The sequence below is a fragment of the Caretta caretta genome, chromosome 3 (assembly GCF_965140235.1).
Source record: "Caretta caretta isolate rCarCar2 chromosome 3, rCarCar1.hap1, whole genome shotgun sequence".
Taxonomy (NCBI): domain Eukaryota; kingdom Metazoa; phylum Chordata; order Testudines; family Cheloniidae; genus Caretta; species Caretta caretta.
The window spans coordinates 62,363,277-62,385,431 of NC_134208.1; the positions used below are offsets into that span (position 1 = coordinate 62,363,277).

The following is a 22,155-nucleotide window of genomic DNA, read 5'->3' on the forward strand; positions in this document are numbered from 1 at the left end:
AAATGGTTTGTCTGAGATTTCAGGTAAGTAATGTAGATGAAAAGGGATGCAGCTTCCTATGAAGAACAGAGAAATAGAAAAGCAGAGAACAGGGCAGGAGAAAGGTAATCCACAGGGAGCTGCATTTAAAAACTGTTTTTTTCCTGAGCCAACCTGACAGTTAAAAAGTTGGGCTGCAGATATGGAAGGCCTGTGTATATCCCTGTATGTAGAGTGCTTGTGATTTGGCATCCTTGAAAGGGGTGATGTACAAAAGACTTAAGAATCCACAGCTGGAAAATATACACCCCATATTTCTTGATGTGTAGGTATTTTACATATTATGTTTCTCTGTCCCTTATAAGCACAGTTCTGACAGGAATGTGATTGCCTCATAGAGGAAGAGGCTGATCCTGATGCACACTACTTCCCAGAATCTTTAAACCACAGGATGTGTAGCAATCAGACAGCAGTTGCAGAGGTTAGGCTCTTGTGTCAGCTCTGCATTGATCAATGTCAAACTCTGAACAATATATTAAGGATGTCAAAAATTCATCTCCACACATCACATCTGAAATGCTGCAGCACCAGCTGATGTGCTTCCACTCCTTTCAATTGCATGCTCAGAAAAAAACAAGAACAAATTTGATTTTAGGCTGTTCTGTGATGTACTTCTCCCATTATACAAATCAACAGACTTTTACGTAGAAATAACAGAACCACTGCAGAACCACTTAGAAAAACAAGTTTTCTATTTATTTAAAAATAAGTTTGTAGTTACTACATTGCAGTGACAGTAATTCTTACACATACATTCTAGTTTGTATAAAAGGATTCAAAGTATTATGCATCAAAACTAACATAGAAAGTGTCCACATAACAGTAAAGAAAGTTCCAATCAATATGTACAAAAAGAAAGGGCACTGTTTATCCTGGTGTGATACTGCAGGTTATAACATGATAATCCAGATTTCTGGAAGAAAAAGACCTTGATAAAGCTAAAGAATTATTGTTTTCAACTGTTTGTTATTCATTACGTACACCAAATTTGTGTTTTACATAATTCTGTACAAAATAAGCATTATAATTTTTAATCTGAAAATGTGTCAGTTTCAAAATTAACCCTTCTAGGTCACTTCCTTAAAATTGAGCTACATTCTACACATGTCTAAATGTTATAAATGACAGGGTATAAATAATTCACTCAGGATCTTTTAACAAGTTGCCTGTCATGGTTTTGCAGTTTTAATATGGTCCAAAAATGTAACTTTGCATTGTTTCTCAATATATCTGTAAATCAACATGCACTTTACGTACAAAACAGTAGGTGTGCCTTATGTGCATGTGTACATAGTAGGTGCTGATAGGATAATATTCCTTTCTACTCCCAGTTTGTAGGAACTTATTCTTTTTTGTTTTTTAAGTGTAGAAACTCATAGTAAAATATTACCTCCACTCCGACAATGTATTGTTTGTATCACATTAAGCAAATTTCCTGATGTATTTATCTGCATTTAAAGAGTTCCAAAGACCTACTGTCTCCCTTCCCCCCGGATAATTTCCCCCAAATAGCCTGTCATAGCTAATTCCTAAAAATTATCTTTATCTTATTGCCGCATAGATTCTCTGGAGTGCCTTGATGTTGTTGTAGTCTTCAGAACAAGAAGTTTAACTCTCTTCTGTGGTATTCTTTTTAAATAAAACAAATTATAAAAAGCTAACCTTTAAGTAGTTTTTCCACTCAAATATACTGTTAAAATAAATAGCAAAAATGGTTCCCATACTAGTTAGTACAAACAGGTGAGACATGTAGAGGTTAATTTCAATTTAAAAGCTACCCAAATTTCCCCCCAAATATACCAGAAAGTAAGAGCCCTGTTCCTGTCTAAAAACTATGAAATTATGTAAAGTTAAAACAACAAGAGTGTCAGATTTGCTATCAGAAATAAATTTTCAGACTTGGCCAATTTATATGAAATTTAATACACTGTTTCTGTATATAAACAAACACATTTCTATACAATAATGTACAGCAGAAAAGTAACAGCCCTTTTATCAGTTCAATATCTAGGTGCCCCTGGAAACTAATCAGCTGCAAGAACTTTGGGGAAAATAGACAAAATATATTATCAAATAATTTTACAGTTAACATTTTTGCCTTCATTAGGTAGTAAAAGGTAACAGAGAAAACGAGCTTTTGTCGTCTCCAGGTGAGGTTAAGGCCCTCTGTCCTTTCAGCTTTCACCAGCGTAACAGAACTGCATTTAAACTCCTTTTAAAGAGAAAAGCAGTGTTTAGCTGAAAAGAATAGTTTGACCAGCTAGTGTGGAACACAGTTAAAGTGTGCAAGAACAAGATAGGGAAATAGGATGAAATACAGCAATATATCAAAAGACTTTAGCTAGATTCATGCTCAAAGTGAGTTCATAGGACCACTAAAGATGGGCTAAAAAGAGTCTATTGTATATGAGGTCTACAGCGCTCATTCAGTTAAGTATGTGTAACTTCTATAGGACTGGCAAACAGTTTAACATGTGCTTAACTTTAAGCATGTGCTAAAGTGTTTGCTGGATCAGGGCCTAAAAGTAAATGTGAGCAAGAGAGATTTAATAGTGTGGTGTACAAATTGTATCAAACTTCCAGTTGTCAAATAGATGTACTGATTTAGTCTGCATAATATTTTAATATATGGCAAAAGGCTCTGGACCAGGCGTCCAGAGTTAATACTTGAGAAATACTGGGTACAGCAATACAGCCCATAAGCTATCTGCTACACAACGTAAAGGTGATAGTTTATTTTTATAGATGTTAATACATCTGACATGCTGCATGAGGGTCCTTTTATCAATATTTTACAAATATAAAATAGCAATATTAAATTCAACCCACTTGATCTTACAAGTCTAACAACAATCTGAAACACTAAATAAATGTGTGCAAGTATATATCACAGCAGTCTAATCACAAGAGACATTTTCTGTAAAGTTGTGATCACTGGTTATAGCACAATGACAAGAACCTTAGCTGAATAGTGACACAATGCTGAACAATATTGTAATGAAGTTCTTCAAGTTCAATTCTTGGATAACAAAATAACAATGGAAACAAACAGGATAAATACTTGTTCAGTATGCAGGCAAAGGTACAGTGACTGCTGTTAAAGTAAACTTTTAGAATATAATGGTATCTGAGAAACAGCAACTATTTCCTAATCTAAAGATAAAAAATACTGTGGTTTTAGATACCACTCAGTGCTAATTGTTGGTTAATATTGACTTTAACAACCACCAACAGAGAAAACAATTGAATATCCTCATATCAAAAGACAAATATCAATGGATTTGAATTAAGTTGTGTTCACTGCTGCCAGACTTGTAAGATTAGTGTGACTGTATATCAATAAAACACATTTATATAATATTTACAATCTATATGTGAAACAAACACACAATATTTCAATACTCCATTTTTGAATTATTTGTTAGATACTTGAGATAGCATTATCCGTTACATGCACGTAACTATAGTTTTGAAATTCTTTCAGGTTGCTGAACCACAGCTTATTGCTCACATTTAAAACCTTCAGACTTAGTTATCAAAAGCTCTTTTTCTTTGTTGGTACAATATGTTGCAAATATCTCAAATACATTCTTCCAAACAAAAAAAGGACATACAGCATGATGGTATGGTATTAATTCTCATAAATAAACTTTTACAACCTAAAGAAGCTAAATTATAAAAATATATATTTTAATAAATCTGGTATTACTTCTCATAATTTTTAAAGTGTTGTTTCTATAAAAAACTGACCCAAATCATTCACAATCTATTTAAAAAGGAAACAATGTCAATATTTCCAAATGTGAATTAAAAAAAACCCCTGCAGCTTAATGTCACAGATCTCTATAGAAAGGGAACAATGTATCTATGTTCTGCAGATAAGGCCTTCTATTCTTGTGGTTTTAAGGTGTACAGTTTCCACATAATGTAATGGGAATGTGTGCTATTCCATTCTCCAACATTACATACAGTATTTTCTGTGTATAAATATATACATAATCATGCCATATAAAACATTACAAATAGTGTAAATACAGAAGTTGAATTTTAGATATACTCTAATTTCTTATATTACAATGCAGATAACATCAGGAAATTACACATTTGAAACTGATTGCCTTCATCACCAGTGAGATCCTTAAAATTAACTGTTAAGTCTCACACTAAAATGAATTAGTTTTGAACTGTGTAATACACTATTTTTCACTGTACAACCATAATTTTCCACCTTACCATATGTTTAGCAACTGTATTTTAATAGTAAAGAAACATATGTTAGAAAAAATAAATAAACAGATGAAAATAAAATTAATCAAATCCATGCCCCCCAAACTCAGAGTCAAAGTAATCCAGTCAGGCTCTGGAAAATAGTTTACTTAATTTCATATAAAGATGTATAATGAATATAGTTACATAAATCAATACTAAAAATGCCAAGTACATGGGTTACTAGTTTTTATCCATAATAGGTAAATGATAGCTAATATCTACTCTTCTTGGGCCAACTACTGTTTTCCTTGCTCAGGAATTTCTTAAACAGACTTTGTTGTAACAGAATAATGAGTATAGGATTTGGCTCAGAATGAATAAAGACAATCTGTGCAAGTTTAAAGGTCCTAAATCCTGCAAATTCTTTCTTCAGCAGTTGCACTCAAGTCCATCAGACTTGTCTTGTAAATGAAGACTTCTTGTATGAGTAAGGGTTTTCAGCACTAGGCTCTACTTTTTAATATTTAATTTTCAATTTTTATTCTTCTAAATCAGGGTCATTACACACTGTCTCGTGCTATCCCAAAATAATGTATCTGAAATTTTTGGTTACATTTTTGTACCATACCAGATCTCAGAAAATACTACTATTTCTATACTTTTTTTAAACTGGACAATACCTTTTAAGCAATAGAAAATGGTATTAAAGTTTATTTTTAAGGTATAAAATAACTAAATGTACCATAAACAAATAAATAACTGCTTTTCTTTTCCACAGCAGTATATATAGTAATACATTCCCCTAAGTCATATAGTTATCATTTACAATAGACAACTTAATTTTACTAAGGATGCAAGAAATAATAGAATACAAGGCACAATCATTAAATGTAATTTTTCTTTAGGGTGTATATTGACTTATGTCAGAGTGATAAGTATACCGTAAAAAGTGCAGAAAAAACACAATGTGCAATGAGACCACTGTATAAAACATGATTGCATAAAAAGTGATTTGGCCTTTTTTAACCTTTAATAATTGAAAATAACCAATCTTCCCCTTAAAATTAAACTATAAAGTATGACATTTAAAATTTACTTTTTTCTTTTCTTTTTCTTTCTTTTCTTTTTTTAATTCTAGTGCTATCTAAAAAATCCTGAAAAAGAGAATCTATACCTGGGTAATATTGTATATGTATGTGTTTGTGTATATATCAATCTACACATACATACTTCTTTGTAAGTCATTTTTAGCTTTCTAAACACATCAGAAGTTGTAGAAAACCATCAATTCAGATCCAAAAGTAAACATCATAAGCCCATACTTTTTCCTGTAATTTCCTTGAATCCTTTAACCAATTATAAATTTTGTCTAAAACATCTCTGTCAAAGGACCCCACCAGTGCATTACTGTTTTCTATTTAAGTACCAAAAGAGGATACATCTCAGCACAATTTATAACAACTTGCTATATAGAATGATACACAGTCTTTTTTGTCTTTGAAAAGTGTTTGCAGGACTGACACTCAAAAAAAAAAAAAAAAAAGAGAGAGAGAGAGAGAGAAAAGAAAAGAAGGCTTTCCACTGCACTGATTCTCAGTCTTTGGCACAATAAACAGAGATTTAGTGATTGATACAAGAATCAAGGTCTGAAAAATTAGACATATTAGTCAAACTTTTTCCAATGTGGATATATTATATATATATTTATATATTGTGATTACATTTTCTCTCTGTTTGGCAGAACTTGGATAAACCAACAGCCTGTGCTAGGCTTCTTTTGCAGTTGAATGTTCCATCACTACTCAAATTAAACATTTTCAGATTAGCAAAATTTGGTAATTTTGCATTTGTCCTTAATGGAAATGTAATCCTTAATTTACTGCCACTCTTTGCCAACATCTGCCTTCCTGGGAGACATGACTTCTGCAATCAATAAAAATGTACCTTGCTTGGTCAAAAATAGACTTCTGTTCTCAGTTTGTGGCATTAAAAGTTCTATCACTTTGTTTAATCACAGAAATACTCTGCACTGCTCAGGAGTTCTCACTTTTAAAATGTCAGTAATTGCTTATTTACAGGTCTTCAATTATTCTTAACTATGACCAAAATGACTGTTGAAATGCATAACCTATCTGGAGGGCAATAAATAGCAAAAGTTTAAAATATATTTTTTTTTCAAAGAAGTGTTCTCTCAGTTTTCTTTTTTGCTCATTTTTTCAAATCACAACATATTCTTCTAATCCATAATAGCAGCAGGGGAGCAGAAGTCTTTGTTCTGCTCACTCCTTTACTGTACCTGCTTCATAGCATTCTAAGGAATATGTTTGGTAACAGTTACCAACCAATCAAATTTGCCTTTGCTTTTTCAGTCAACTTTCGGACTCTGCCTCTGCTAGACGTTCCAAAAGTTAAAGAGGTGTCTTCAAATAATAGCTGCCTTTGCTCTTCTTCAGAGTCATCTTCATTGTAAAAGGCTGTCCTCCTACCCTGGTTTCTAGTTCTCATGTGAGGTTCAGAATCTTTCAGTTCCTCAGACCCTTCTTCTTCTACAGGTTCATCCGTTTTTTTCCTCCTGCTTCTTGTCTGCATCTTAACATTTGCAGGGACTATAAGGTCTGAGTCTGGTTGACGTGTCTGTGTCTTTCTTTTTGGCTTTCTGCCTCCACGGCCTTTTTTTTGTAATCCAGCTTCCTTCACATTATTTTCAGAAAGAGAATTGCATGCACTAGAAACTGAGGGTTCTTCTATTACCATGTCCCTGGTGGTCTGGACTGAATTCTGCTCTGCATTCATCTGTTCAGGAATTTGTAACTTTTTTGGTTTTCTACCTCTTTTCTTGTGCACCACTTCACATGCACTGCTATTAGCCTCCATCTTCAGTTTCCGCGCAGGCCCTCTTTTAACTGGAGGTTTTGAAGGTTGCCCTCCATGTCCATTTACCTGAATGCTTCCTGATGCCAAAGCATTATTTTTGCAGTCTACTGTAAAGAAATAACAGAGTAATAATATGTAAGAGAATTCTACATTCTTTATTTTCCAATGGCCCCGATAAAACTATTCCATTCACTATTTATAAAATACTGTTTGAGTGGATGACATGCCGTAACTGCCTTCATCTCTGAAGGCCCAAATGTGGGACGTGTGTGACAGAGACCCAAAAACTGAAATAAAAATAATTATTCATGCAGGAAATATACTAAAGCAATGAGTCCAGCAGCATTTTAAAAGTAAGCTTTCTGTCACTATGGCTCCATGAGTCTTTATTTCTGATGTAAATGGTTTTCAAAAATAAAAGTCTGGATGCCAAATTTTTGTGGACTGCAGGAAGCTTTGGGACTAAAAGAAGTGATATCCTGGCAATGAGGAACATTTAAGAGGTGTGATTTTCATATCTGATTTCCACGCCACCAATCCTGGCATTTTCTCTTGCTTCTGCTGTGTAACTGAAAAACTTTTCCAGTTCAATAACATCTTTCAATTTAAACCAGTTACTCATTAACATCACTTCTCTTCCGATGTGGAGCGGCTACATCTGTCCACGTCTTTGTTAAATGGAGACTAGAGAAGCACCTTGAGCATTCCAGCATTCACAAAGGTATACTGTTGCAGAATGTGTCCACCCCTTGCTAAACAGTACATCAAAGTATGTTTACACAGTTGCCAGAGTTCTGCACTGGATTTGGGTGTAATTTTAAGTTGTTGGTTTTGACCTATAAAACCCTAAATGGTTTGGGCCTTGGATATCAGACCACCTCTCTCACCTTATAATATCACATTCTTCCACTGTTGTATGCAGTGTTGTTGTAGCTGTATTGGTACCAGGATATGAGAGAGACAAGGTAGGTGAAGTAATACATTTTATTGGACCAACTTCTGTTGGTGAGAGAGACAAGCTTTTGAGCTTTCTGTGTGTCAGGTTGCGAGCTTGTCTCTCTCACCAACAGAAGTTGGTCCAATAAAAGATATTACCTCACCAACCTTGTCTCTCTTACAGTAATACAGCAGCTGTGATCCAGCAGAGGTGGTAGAGCTAAATAAGCTTTTTAGCACAGGGACTGTTCTTTGTTATGTGTCTGTACAGTGCCTAGTACAATGAGGTCATGGTCCACGACTGGGGCTCCTATATATTACCTCAACAGAAATAAATAATAATTAATGGTTTTGTAGGGCAGGAACTATGGGCTGGACATTCTCGATGAGGGGTTGGTTCACAAGTCTGGAGTTCACTTTCCTTGATAGACCATAAGAGCCTAGATTTGCTGAAATCCAGCATATGCTGCAAAGCATATGTGTTCTCTTCCACTTTTCAATTAGGAGTGGGTTGTAGAAGACAGTGAAAGGGTTATTATTTATGAGGAGTTCTTAACTGCCAAATGGATTATTGGAGAGAATATTAGTCTGTATTGTGTTTTCTGTTAATATTTTTCATATTTGTACAGGTGTCTACAGTTTGGATAAGTACTTTTAATAAATCTAAGGAAATAATCTAAATCGAAAAGGAAGTACTTATGAACACCCGTGGCACTGAAATGCTCTCCATGTGACACAGTTCAAGGTCAAAACAACAGGCTTTTTTCATTACAGAGCAATTTGACAATAGGTCAATATTAATCAATCTGAAAGTGACTCTCCAGAAATTAAGCATCAGATGACATTGCCCACTCATAACAACAATCCTCATATTATTCAAAAATCTTTATGATATAATAATACAGCAAGATATGTGATGTTACATCACTGTGACTCAGAATCACTACACGTTAACATTGCCTCATGGGGAAAAAACCTCTATTTCCCCAAGAAGAGATGAGGTAAAGAGTTGTTTTTCCTTTTCTCCTCCTCCCTATTATTAGGCAGGAGAGAGAGGCATGTGTGTTCTTATTCTCCTCACAGTTTCCTACTGGAAGCTGCTCTAGAGAAGGTGGTGGTACCACTTGTGTTTACTGTTTTCCAAGCAACACATTTTCTTTCCTGCTGTTCAGGGGCAAGGGAAAAATATTTCAGCAGTTTCCACATTTTGGTCAGTGTTCTCTGAGAATGGCAAGTGGAGTTGCTGTTCAGAAGTCTACTCCATGAGAGCCACATGGAGGGTCACAAAGAGCTACATGTAGTATTAGAACCACAGATAAAATCATAAAATCCTAGGACTGGAAGGGACCCCAAGATGTCATCTAGTCCAGTCCTCTGCACTCATGGCAGGATTAAGTATAGACCAGGGGAAGGCAACCTATGGCACGAGCTGATTTTCAGTGGCACTCACACTGCCTGGGTCCTGGCCACCGGGGAGGGGGGGCAGCGGCTCTGCATTTTAATTTAATTTTAAATGAAGCTTCTTAAACATTTTAAAAACCATATTTACTTTACATACAATAGTTTAGTTATAGATTATAGACTTATAGAAAGAGACCTTAAAATGTATTACTGGCACACAAAACCTCAAATTAGAGTGAATAAATGAAGACTTGGCACACCACCTCTGAAAGGTTGCCGACCCCTGATCAAGATCATCCCTGACAGGTGTTTGTCTAAGCTGCTATTAAAAATCTCCAAGGATGGAGATTCCCCTAGGCAATTTATCCCAGTGCTTAACCACCCTGACAAGAAATTTTTCCTAATGTCCGGCCTAAGCAGCCCTTACTGCAATCTAAGCCCATTGCTTCTTGTCCTACCTTTAAGAGTTTATGAAGAACAATTTATCTCCCCCCTCCTTGTCTTTTATGTACTTGAAAACTGTTGTGTCCCCTCTCAGTCTTCTCTTTCCCAGACTAAACAAACCCAATGTTTTCAAACTTCCCCCATAGGTAAGGCTACAATTTAGTCATAGGTATTTTTAGTGAAAGTCATGGGCAATAAACAAAAATTTACTGCTCGTGACCTGTCCATGACTTGTACTATATACTCCGGACTAAATCTTAGCTGGGGGAGGGGGAGGCAGGGCACTGTGAGGCGGGTGGGGGCACCGAGCAGCGGCCAGTGCAGCTGGCTGTGGGGCTGCCCGAGCAGCTAGCTGTGGATCTGCTCCATCAGTGCTCAATGTGGCTGTCCCTGGGCCAACTGCTGGGCGGCCCTCGGAACAGTCACACCAGCTGCTGCAGAAGTCAGAGAGATTGCGGAAGTCATAGCGTCAGTGACTTCCATGACAGATATGGAGCCCTATTCATAGGTCATGTTTTCTAGACCTTTAATAATTTTTGTTGCTCTTCTCTGGACTCTCCCTAATTTGTTCACATCTTTCCTGAAATGTGGCGCCCAGAACTGGACACAATACTCCAGCTGAGGTCTAATCAGCACGGAGCAGAGCGGAAGAATTAGGTCTTGTGTGTTGCTTACAACACTCCTGCTAATACATCCCAGCATGATGTTTGCTTTTTATGTAACGGTGTTATACTGTGAACTCATATTTAGCTTCTGATCCACAATAAGCCCCCAGATCCCTTTCTGCAGTATTCCTGCCTCGGCAGTTATTCCCATTTTATATATGTGCAAATGATTGTGCATTCCTAAGTGGAGTACTTTGCATTTGTCCATATTGAATTTCATCCTATTGACTTCAGACCATTTTTCCAGTGTGTCCAGATCATTTTGAATTATAATCCTATCCTCATCACTTGCAACTCCTCTCAGCTTGGTATCATCCGCAAACTTTATAAGTATACTCTTTACGCATTATCTAAATCACTGATGAAGATATTCAATAGAACTGGACCCTATGTGACCCCACTGGATATGCCCTTCCAGTTTGACTGTGGATGACGGAAAACTACTCTCTGGGACCAGTTTTACAACCAGTTTTGCACCTACCTTAAAGAAGCTCCATCTAGGTCGTATTTTGCTAGTTTATGAGAAGGCCATGAGAGATAGTATCAAAAGCCTTACTAAAGTCGATATTCATATACATCTACCACTTCCCCCCATCCATAAGGTTTGTTACTCTGTCAAAGAAAGCTATTAGGTTGGTATGACATGATCCGTTCTTGACAAATCAATGCTGACTGTTACTTAACACCTTATGATCTTCTAGGTGTTCGCAAATTGATTGCTTAATTATTTGCTCCATTATCTTTGCAGATACTGAAGTTAATTTGCCAGGTCTGTAATTCCCCAGGTTGTCCTTATTTCCCTTTTTATAGATAGGCACTATATTTGCACATCACAGTTATGTGACTTAATATCTGCAATTACAATTAATATAAACAGAAAGTTGACTAAATGATGATGTAATTACAGTATAAACACTATGTAAATATACCTGGATTCTAAAAACACTTATATTAACTATGAAATCAAAGGAGTATTTTAATGGAGTAATTCAGTCATGTAGTTAACCTTCTGATTATGTGAATTAATTATAGTTATTACAAACAGCCACAGTGAACTTAAACAGAGGTTCTGACTTACTAATTTTCCCGTGGGTGGTCGACCCCCACTCCACCCCTCCCCCAAACCCCACTCCCACTGCCCCACCTCTTTCCGCCCACTCCCTGAAGCACACCGCGCTTTGCCTCCTCCCCCGCCCAGTGCCTCCTGCACACCGCTAAACAGCTGATCCATGGCAGTTGAGAGGCACTGGGAGGGAGGGGGAGGAGCTGACTGGCACTCCAGCCCCGGAGCACCCAGGGATTCTGAGCCTATGAACTTAAGACAATTGCAGTGCAACTACAGCCACTGTATTACATGAAATGTAACTAATATTTTGAAAAACCCTTACCTTGCTGATTAATAGTGGATGATTTCATTTTACGTTTTATTTGTTTATCTTTCTCCACATTTTCTCTTGAAGAGTTATTCCTAGTGTTGTGGCTGTAACTGGATTGGCTAGGAATGGATAGAATATTCTGATTCTTGGAATGTTTGGTGGAATTCTCCAGTACTAAAAAGAGACAAACATTGTATAAGCAATACTGAATCATTCATTATAATGGTTTATATTATTTTTGTAAATCTTATCTGGCTCAGCAGGAAGGTAATGGCTTTCAGTCACTACTGAGCTGTGCCATATTTGAACCAATTACCTAGAGGGGAATGTCTCCATGTTCTGTTACCAAAATCCTGAGCCTTTCAGTCTCTCTCTTTGAGCTTTCCTGAGACTGTTAACTTGAATACACAGTACCCATTCTTAATCCTCATTGCAGTGCTAAGAAACAGCTACAAATGTACTAGTATCTAAGGCCTGGTCTACAGTACGTCGTTATTTCGGAATTAGCCGAGTTACTTCGAAATAAAACTGATTCCGTCCACATGACCAAACCAGTTTTTTTCGATTTAAAGGGCTCTTTAATCCGATTTCTGTACTCCACCTTGGCAAGTAGAGTAGCGCTAAAATTGAGATCGCAGTTCTGGGTTACAGGTACTTGGATACAATTCAACGTTATTGGCCTCCGGGAGCTAGCCCAGAATGCTCCCTTGTGACCACTCTGGCCAACACTCTCAACTCCGATGCACTAGGCAGGGAGGCAGTAAAAGCCCCGGGAACTTTTGAATTTCCTGTTTGGTCACCGTCAGCACAGGTGACCATCAGCACAGTCCGCCATCACAGGCGACCACACAGTCCCAGATTCACAGACGAGCTCCAGCATGGTCCGAATGGGAGGTACTGGATCTCACTGCATGTTGGGGAGACAAATCTGTTGTGGCAGAACTACATTCCAAAAAAAGAAACGCAAATACCTAGGTTAGTCTCCAGGGCCATGACAGAAAGAGGCTACTCCAGGGACACAGAGCAGTGTTGTACAAAAATGAAGGAGCTCAGGCAAGCATACCAAAAAGCCAGGGAGGCGAACGGGCGCTCTGGGTCACAGCCCCATACATGCCGCTTCTACCGTGAGCTGCATGCAATTATCGGGGGTGACGCCACCACTACCCCACCACTGTCCATGGACACCTGCAAGGGGTGAGTAGCATGGAGCGAAGAGGATGAGTTTTTGGAGGACGAAGAGGAGGAGGACAGTGCACAGGCGGCAAATGGGGAATCCGTTTTCCCCCCTAGCCAGGAACTATTCTTATGCTGGAGCCATTAGCCTCCCCCCACTCCCAAGGCATGCTCCCGGACCATGACCCTAGAGAAGGCACTTCTGGTGAGTGAGAGCTTGATCGGAGCCACACGGTGGGGGGAAACCCAGCCACGCTGGGCTGTTCGCATTTAGTTTAAAGGACTCATCCCTGCTCAGAGCCTCATCGGAGCCACACAGTGGGGGAAGGAGGGTGTTGTGTGAAGCGATCATCCCAGAGATCCCGCAGGCCCTCCTTTTTATATGACAAACCCACCAGGCATTGCTTGCTATGGGAAAGAGGGCCCAGCAGTTTGAAAGCACTGAAATGAATGCAGAAGAAGCAGAACCCCGCGTGCCCCTAGGGCTTACCATGGCTGCCTGCAAGCTGAATTCTGTTGCCCGGCCACATGTGATGGCTTACTCACACCAAAGTGGTCGGCACTTCAGTAGAAGAGGCAAAACGCGACCTTGTACAGAAAGAACAAGTGCTGTGTACTATGAATTGCCTGTTTCACTGAGAAAGAGTGTCCCCTTTGTTCTCTAAAATGTATCTTTTAAAATACTACCCTCCCTTTTTCTCCTCCCTCAGGTGCAAATGTTTCAATGTGGTCCCTATCTACTCTGTCCCAAAGGCTGGTCCAGATTAGAAGGCGGAAAAAATGAACTTGGGACGACATGTTCGCTGAGCTCATTCAGTCCTCCTGCACTGATAGGGCCCAGCTGAATGCGTGGAGGTAAACAATTGTGGAGTTGCGTACAGCGTTACATGAATACGAAGAGAGGAGGGACGTGTGCGATGAGAGCAGGCAGGATGCTATGGTCAAGCTCATGGGGGAGCAAACTGACATGTTCCGCTATATGGTGGATCTAATGCGGGAAACTGCCGCTGCAGCCCCTGTATAACCACCCTCCCGCCTCCCCAAGTTCCATAGCCTCCTCACCCAGACGCCCAAGAACACGGGGGTGGGGGTGGAGGCTACGGGGACCCACATAGTTGACCCCAGAGGATTGCACAAGCAGCAGAAAGCTGGCATATCTGAAATTTTGATTTGGTTTCTGGACTTGTCCTTCCCTCCTCCTCCACCGCCCTAACCCAATACCCCCCACCCCATCTAGCTTCTGATTTCTCTCAATGTTTTGTGCAACAAATAATAACGGTTTTTAAACAATTGTGGCTTTATTTCCTTTCATATATATAGGAGGCGGGTAACTTTAAGAGAAACAAACACAACTGTCACACCGTACCCTGGCCAGTCATGAAACTGGCTTTCAAAGCTTCTCTGATGTGCAGCGCGCCCTGTTGTGCTCTTCTAATCGCCCTGTTGTCTGGCTGTGTGAAACTGGCTGCCAGGCGAGTTGCCTCAACCTCCCACCCCACCACAAACGTCTCCCTCTTACTCTCACAGATGTTGTGGAGCACACAACAATTACAATTGGAATATTCGTTGTGCTGAGATCTAACCGAGTCAGTAAACTGCGCCAGCGTGCTTTCAAACATCCAAAAGCACATTCTACCACCATTCTGCACTTGCTCAGCCTATAGTTGAACTGCTCCTTACTACTGTCCAGGGTGCCTGTGTATGGCTTCATGAGCCATGGCATTAAGGGATAGGCTGGGTCCCCAAGAATAACTATTGGCATTTCAACATCCCCAACAGTAATTTTCTGGTCTGGGAAGCAAGTCTCTTCCTGCAGCTGTTCAAACAGACCAGAGTTCCTGAAGATGTGAGCGTCATGCACCTTTCCCGGCCATCCCATGTTGATGTCGGTGAAACGTCCCTTGTGATCCACCGGTGCTTGCAGCACCATGGAAAAGTACTCCTTGCAGTTTATGTACTGGCCGCCTCAGTGTTCCGGGGCCAAGATAGGGATATGCATTCTGTCTATCGCCCCGCCGCAGTTAGGGAACCCCAGCGCACTAAAGCCATCCACAATGGTCTGCACATTTCCCAAAGTCACTACCCTTGATAGCAGCTGGTCAATGATTGCGTTGGCTACTTGCAGCACTGCAGCCCCCACAGTAGATTTGCCCACTCCAAACTGATTCGCGACTGACCGGTAGCTGTCAGGCGTTGCAAGATTCCACAGGGCTATGGCCACTTGCTTCTCAACTGTGAGGGTTGCTTTCATTTTGGTGTCTTTGCGCTTCAGGGCAGGGGACAGCAAGTCACAAATTTCCATGAAAGTGGCCCTACGCATCCGGAAGTTTCTCAGCCACTGGGAATCATCCCATACCTGCAACACTATGCGGTCCCACCAGTCTGTGCTTGTTTCCCGGGCCCAGAATCAGCGTTCCACGGCATGAACCTGGCCCGACACCACCATGATCTCCCAATCGCCACATGCTGTGCTTCTAGGAACGTCTGTGTCCATGTCTTCATCAGTATAGTAATCGCACTGTCGTCACTTCCTCGCCCAGTTTTGCAGGTACTGCACATACTGCTGGATAATGCGCAAGGTATTTACAATGGTCAAAACTGCAGCGGAGATCTGAGCGGGCTCCATGGCTATGGCGCCTGCATGGGTAATCCTGGAAAAAGGGCACGAAACATAGAAGAGCAGAGTGGCTGTTCGGTTCACGATAGCCGAAAAAAGGCACGAAATGGTTGTCTTCTATAGCTTTCACGGAGGCGGGACCCCAGGAAACATGGAGAAGCTTGGTAGCGCGGCAAGAGCGGGAGAGCAGAGTTGGTGGTGGAAGCTGTGCTGCTCGATTCACAATGGCCGAGCAGAGTTGGCAGCGGAAGCATTCGATGAGGAAGAGAAAGAGTAGATACTAGAGATTACATAGGAAGATGAGAGGAAATGCGAGGTGAATTCATAGCAGCAGGAGAACAGCGGTGCACCTGAAAGCATACTGAAAGCAGTATGGCGTCTGCATGCCAAAAAGGCGTGAAACAATTGTCTGCCGCAGCTTTCACGGAGGGAGGAGCGACTGATGACACACACCCAGAAACACCCGTGAGAATGTTTTTGCCCCATCATGCACTGGGAGCTTAACCCAGAATTCCAATGGGCGGCAGGGACTGCGGGAACTGTGGGATAGCTACCCACAGTGCACTGCTCCGACATTCAATGCTAGCCTCAGTACTGTGGATGCACTCCGCTGTATTCATGCGCTTTAGTGGGGACACAGAAGACCGAATGTATAAAATTGCTTCTGAAAATTCAAATAGAATAATTTCGAAATAATTTCGTACTGTAGACGTACCCTTAGAAACAGTAAACTTTTAAATTTAAAAAGCTGCAAAAATTACGAATGCTTTTCAAACCTACTTGTTTTCCCTGACACTGTAGTAGTATTAGGTTTTGTAATTGAAGGTTTTCCTCCTGAAGAAGTGGATGGTTGTTCTGTAACAGCTGTATCTGTTATCCCCCTATTACTTCTGGTCCGCACCAAAGAGGAAGTTTCAGCTGCTTTTCCATTCATCTGAGCAGCAATGTGTCTCAGTGCTGTTGAACGTACAGGAACTGAAGATGAGGAGGCACCAGGGGTTTCTGCCTTCAACTGAGGTTTTATTAACCTTCTCTTCCTTTCAGGGCTGTAAATAGAAGCAAGATTTGTAATCTGGATGGCCACATTTAATATTCTACAAGGATAAATAAAACAATATGCTAGGTAGTGTCTAAGACTGTGGGAATAAAACAATTGTTTCTATATGAAATACATTAAAATATGACATTTACAGTGGAATTTCATGTAGTTGTGAGCCCCTGAAAAGTGAATCTTTAGTGAAGAATCACTGTAAATGCTAGTTGTATGACAAAGCATGATGCCATCACTATCCTAACAATGTGATTTACTGTATGTTTAGCTGTTATTTGAATTTTAATCACTTACACTAGGATAGCTTTAGTTAAAGTTTAAAAATCTTCCACATCATAGGGACTTGCATATCAAATATATCATTCTGCAATATAGGGAATAGTAAAAGAAGTATTAAAAAACACCACACCAAGTTTTACTATTTAGATATCTCAAACTTATATAGCATTTCATATTATCTTATAGAAATTAATGTACCTTGACGCAGCACTACTGGAAACAGAACTGCTTCTTCTTCTTTTCCTCCTTCGTTTCTTTATTGTGTTTCTTTTATGAAAGCGCAGAGCAGATTTATAATCTGATAGAACGGAACTTATATGTTCCTCAAAGAAAGCAGAAAGGCGCAAACTCATGCTGTAAATCTATTAAAAAGAGAAGCCAATGAATGGAATAAGCAAACAATACAAAAAATCTTTTAAGGTTCACAGTTTTCCAGTAGCATTTGTTTTTACTGAATATCTGTAACAATATCTGTTTAGAAAACTACACACATTAATATAGGGAAGAGATGTTTTAATGTCTAAGTAAGAATGAAATGAAATGTACAGTAGACTCCACAGATCTGTACTCTTGAGGGTCTAGCATGAACCATCAAAGCAGTTTACCCAAAAGTGGGCCATGACCCTGTGAAAATATACAGATTGGCACAAAGAAAGAGGTTAGAAAGAGGTGTATGGCCTTCTCCCTGAGTTCCTGACTGCCTTTCCAGACTACAGGCTTTGATGTAAAAGGGAATAAGTATCAGCGTGCATCTGTGATGGGAATACATTTTGAGAACCACAGTAATCCAGTGCTAAGTAATTTCATTTTCCCCACATTAAGTTGTGTCCATATATCCCCGTATCAGGACATTACTCAGCAGTAGCAATCCACCCCAAGAGGAGAGAGAAAGTGGGCTGCAAGCACTGCCACAGCTCTAATTAAATGGACTACCTGGGTACCTCAGATATTCCCTTAGTCTTTACCCGTAAGCCTACAGAGAGTTTGGATGATTCATGGAGAGACCTGGTCCTAGCCACCTAGCAGATGAGAGTTTGTTTCATATCCAGTTAATAGAGTACAGTTGCCATAGATCTGGGAAAACAAACAAACAAACGGACTGGCTAGAGTATCTTTTTGCGGGGGGGGGGGGGGGGAACAAAGCACCTGGAAAATGACAAACGAAGGCAGACACAACAGCTAAGAGCTCACTAAAAGCACCAAGCAGCCAGTCCAGCACCTAGATATTACAGTTAGGTGTGACAGTTGCCAAACACCTCATTAGAAGATGCAAGTGAAGGAATCTCTTAAAACCCTGCTTTACAAATGGATAAATAAAGATTGATGTCTGACCTGCTAGGAGACAGACATAAGTAGCTATCAGGTATACTTTTCAGAGAAAAGTACAAGTAATCCAAAATGAGAGGTACTGAATGGGACTGAAACACCAATGAATGCTGGAACCAGATTGGAAGCCACTTCCACTGTACTGTATATAGCTTGTGTATGGAGAAAACACCGAACTCCACAAACACCTGGAATAACCTTATTTGATAACCTTAAAATTACTGAAGATAAAAGCCTACAATTTGAATTTCTAAATAAACTGATGAGAGGTATGGCGGTAACAGCATTCCAGTTCCGGTGGATGACATAAGTAGGGAGGACTGAGGTTGTCTGCTAAGAAATTTGTCTCCTGTATTAGGACAACAGTAAATGAGAAGACTTGGAGGAGAATGCACCAGTCACACATGTGAATAAACCCTCAAGCACAGCATACTTCACTGCACTCCTCTTAAGTCTCAGAATTAGTTGTTAGTACTTAGCCCTTGATGAGCAGAAGAAAGGTCACTAGTAGCATGCTGAAGTTTGCATCACCAATACATTTATGTGCTGCCGTTACTTCCATAGGATTTCTCAAACCAGAAGACTAAGTACCTAAAGTGAAGGAAATTTTTTTTCAAGAGAAAATGTAGAGCAGTGGCTCTGAACCTTTCCAGACTACTGTGCCCCTTTTAGGAGTCTGATTTGTCTTATGTACCGCCAAGTTTCACCTCACTTAAAAACTACTTGCTTACAAAATCAGACATAAAAATACAGAACTTTCACAGCACACTATTACCGAAAAAATGCGTACTTTCTCATTTTTACCATATAATTATAAATCAATTGGAATATAAATATTGTACTTACATTTCAGTGTATTGTATATATAGCAGTATAAACAGGTCATTGTATGACATTTTAGTTTGTACTGATTTTGCTAGTGCTTTTTATGTAGCCTGTTGTAAAACTAGGCAAATATCTAGATGAGTTGATGTATTCCTTGGAAGACCTCTGCGTACCCCCAAGGACACATATACCCCTGGTTGAGAACCACTGATGTAGAGCTACTATCTCAGTGACCAGCAGTTCCAAAATCAACTGTCAGATGGAAAAAACAGGGAAATGCCACTTATCAGTGTCAGTGAACACCACTGAACAGTGCAGAATGTCACTGTTCTCTCCTAGGCTAACTAAAATTCTGAGATTTGTGTTATCCCAAGTGTGGGGATTTCTGGAGGCAGTTTCAGTTATGGAGAATCAATTATTATCCTCTTACAAATATCTGTGTCACAGTGTGTCCAATCATACCACATTTTCCACACATCCCTCCCCCTCCACACAATTTATCACTTTTTCAACCTTGTCTCAAATAGTTATTCATTTACACCTCATCCCAAAGATGGTAACTGAAAATCCAAGGTAGTAGCAGCATAGAACTTTCAAGCCTTTAATGACCAAAGCACACTCTTCTTATTTATACTGTAGCTTGCTGAACATTCTTCTGTTTGTCACATAATAGGAATAATATTTATGATGGAATAAGCATTTAAACTTTTTGGAGTTAAGAAATACCCCAGCTTTGTTTTAACATTTAATCTGACAAAAATCATTTACTATCTTGCATGTTTCTGAGGTATGTGAACTTCCCTTAAATAAATACATATCAAGAATTTGGGTGAATAAATTGTATATCCTTACCCTTGATCTTTTGCTTGGTGTGTAAGCTTTAGAGTTGCTGAAAATAAGTCTCACATCTTTACATAATTCCATTGGAGACTCATAATTGCCGGCTTCCAGAGTTTCTCTAACTGTAGCAAAATCCATTGGTGTGTCAATAATATCTCTGTAATCCTATAAAAATGATTAGCAAATCAACATGTAACAGAAATTATTTTTGTTGGGTCTAGCATTTCTCATTCAGTAGGACAAAATTACTTGTCAATTAGAATAGCTTTGCCAAATTCTATGTCAACTTTAAAAGTCTCCATGGAAGACCACAAAAGCATCTTTCAAGATCTATTCTAGGGAAGCACTGCTTCCTTATCTGAAAGAGGCAATGTTGCTCCTGGCAGAGATGACCTTAAACTTGAGCATTTTAAGCAACATTGGTGCAAAATCAACTCCATTTGGTAAATGAACAACTTCAACAAGAAGAAAATTCATAGCTCTATTTAAGTAAATTTCATACCCCTTTTGATATCTAAGATAGGGATGTGCCTCAGCCTCACTGAAAGCAGGAATGCAGTAGGAAGAGAACAATTTCAATTCTAATTTAAGGCAGTTATGAACAAAAGGTGGGTATTTATATCTCTCCCCCTAACATTTTTCCCCGGATGGCCCAACAACTCCCAAACTTTATCAAAAGCACCTAGAATTTCAGCACAGTTGCTTTTAAAAAACGAATTTGAATAAAAGATAATTTGAATGATGGTGATAGCCTACGGTAGATCCTTAAAAAATCCTACTAGCCTCCAAAATGAAGGCCACACAAATTTAGGGAACTGATAGCAAAATATTGTTTAATCCTTTCTGGGAACAAAACCTATACTAATTTTATAGGCTTAACAGACCTCTCTTTAAACCAATAATTTCTTCCAGACTACAAGAGAAGTGGGAGAACTCTTACATTACAAGAAGGTTTTGAAGACCCAGACACTCTCATCAGAGGATTAAGTTCATGCATCAGACCATCAGAACCAGATTGTGTCCAAATGGAGGACACATATGTATGTGCATGTAGGCGGAAGTATCAGATTCTTAAGGACAAGTCTTGTTTTATTATTACTATTGCCTACCTTGCTGCAAAATCTGAGCCAAAGAAGTATACTCCTTGCTGGCTGATGTTGAGAGTTTAGGTTACCTCAAAGGCATGATGGTTGGAGATTTGGCAAGAAAGACCCTATTCAGTGTCTCCCCAACAAAGAAGCACTTATTTTCCTTTTAATAATTTTCAATACCTTACCTTGAGAAACCTAATCAACACTGAAGAAAAATCTAAGTTAAGGAAAATTCTGGAAGCAGGAGTATGGTGATGACGTGCTCTCCATCCTGTTAAATACAGAGCAATGCTGAGGAAGCCAAGATTTCCAAGGCAACTAAATTTGACACTCAAACGTTCTGCAGTTACAATAGCTGCTCATTCCTATTTAAATGTACTGTAAGTGAAAAATCATCTAAATAGAGTGTGACCTTGGGAAAATCATCATGGCTAAAGTGAACATTTGAAAAACTTTCTGTCTCTGAACTCAGGTCCAAATGAAGTAATTTGGAAATTAATCCCCAAAAGATTATGTTGTATCAAAATTATATTTAGTTTTTTTAAGCACAGTAAGTCTTATATAGTATTTTTATGTAAGTTACAGCTAAATATCACATTCACTTCAAAAAGGTGCAAGTTGAAGCAAAACTCAATGGCTCACAACAAAAGACAGCAACAAGAAAACCTTATCAATGCATGATAATATGCAACTAATACCTTGAAAGCAGGAGGTAATGAGGAACAAGTAAAATATATTTTAAAACATTTATATTTAAAGAAAAGAATACAGCTATGCTATCAAGATGTGCACAAACATTTGCAACCATATAATATTGTAACTAGAGCTGGCTGGAAGTTTACAAAACTTGAAATTTTGTGGTAAAACTGGCAAAAGAGGTTAAAAACATCAGTGGGACTACTGTACTTCTGCAGTAAAAGTACTACTGACTGAGAGGAAGGGTGGCAGAATATGCCTCCTAGGTAGGTGTATGCTGATCTCACATAATTACGTGCCAGCATCATGTCAC

General features: G+C 39.1%; 1 protein-coding gene across 4 annotated transcripts in view; it reads right to left on the reverse strand.

Annotated features, from left to right (window-relative positions):
- Nucleotides 1-713: 713 nt before the first annotated feature.
- Nucleotides 714-22,155, reverse strand: part of PHIP (PHIP subunit of CUL4-Ring ligase complex) — a 309,729-nt gene continuing 288,287 nt past the window's right edge. For 2 of the 4 annotated variants that reach the window (XM_048845168.2, XM_048845171.2), the window contains 5 exons: nt 20,068-20,220; nt 17,263-17,426; nt 16,515-16,780; nt 11,957-12,118; nt 714-7,229 (listed from right to left, as the gene is read on the reverse strand). In XM_048845168.2, the coding sequence (XP_048701125.2) occupies nt 6,583-7,229; nt 11,957-12,118; nt 16,515-16,780; nt 17,263-17,426; nt 20,068-20,220 (1,392 nt within the window). In that variant the 3' untranslated portion in view covers nt 714-6,582. Of the gene's footprint in view, nt 7,230-11,956; nt 12,119-16,514; nt 16,781-17,079; nt 17,150-17,262; nt 17,427-20,067; nt 20,221-22,155 lie in introns of those variants that run through there. The other 2 variants (XM_048845170.2, XM_075126544.1) reach the window with 2 other exon arrangements.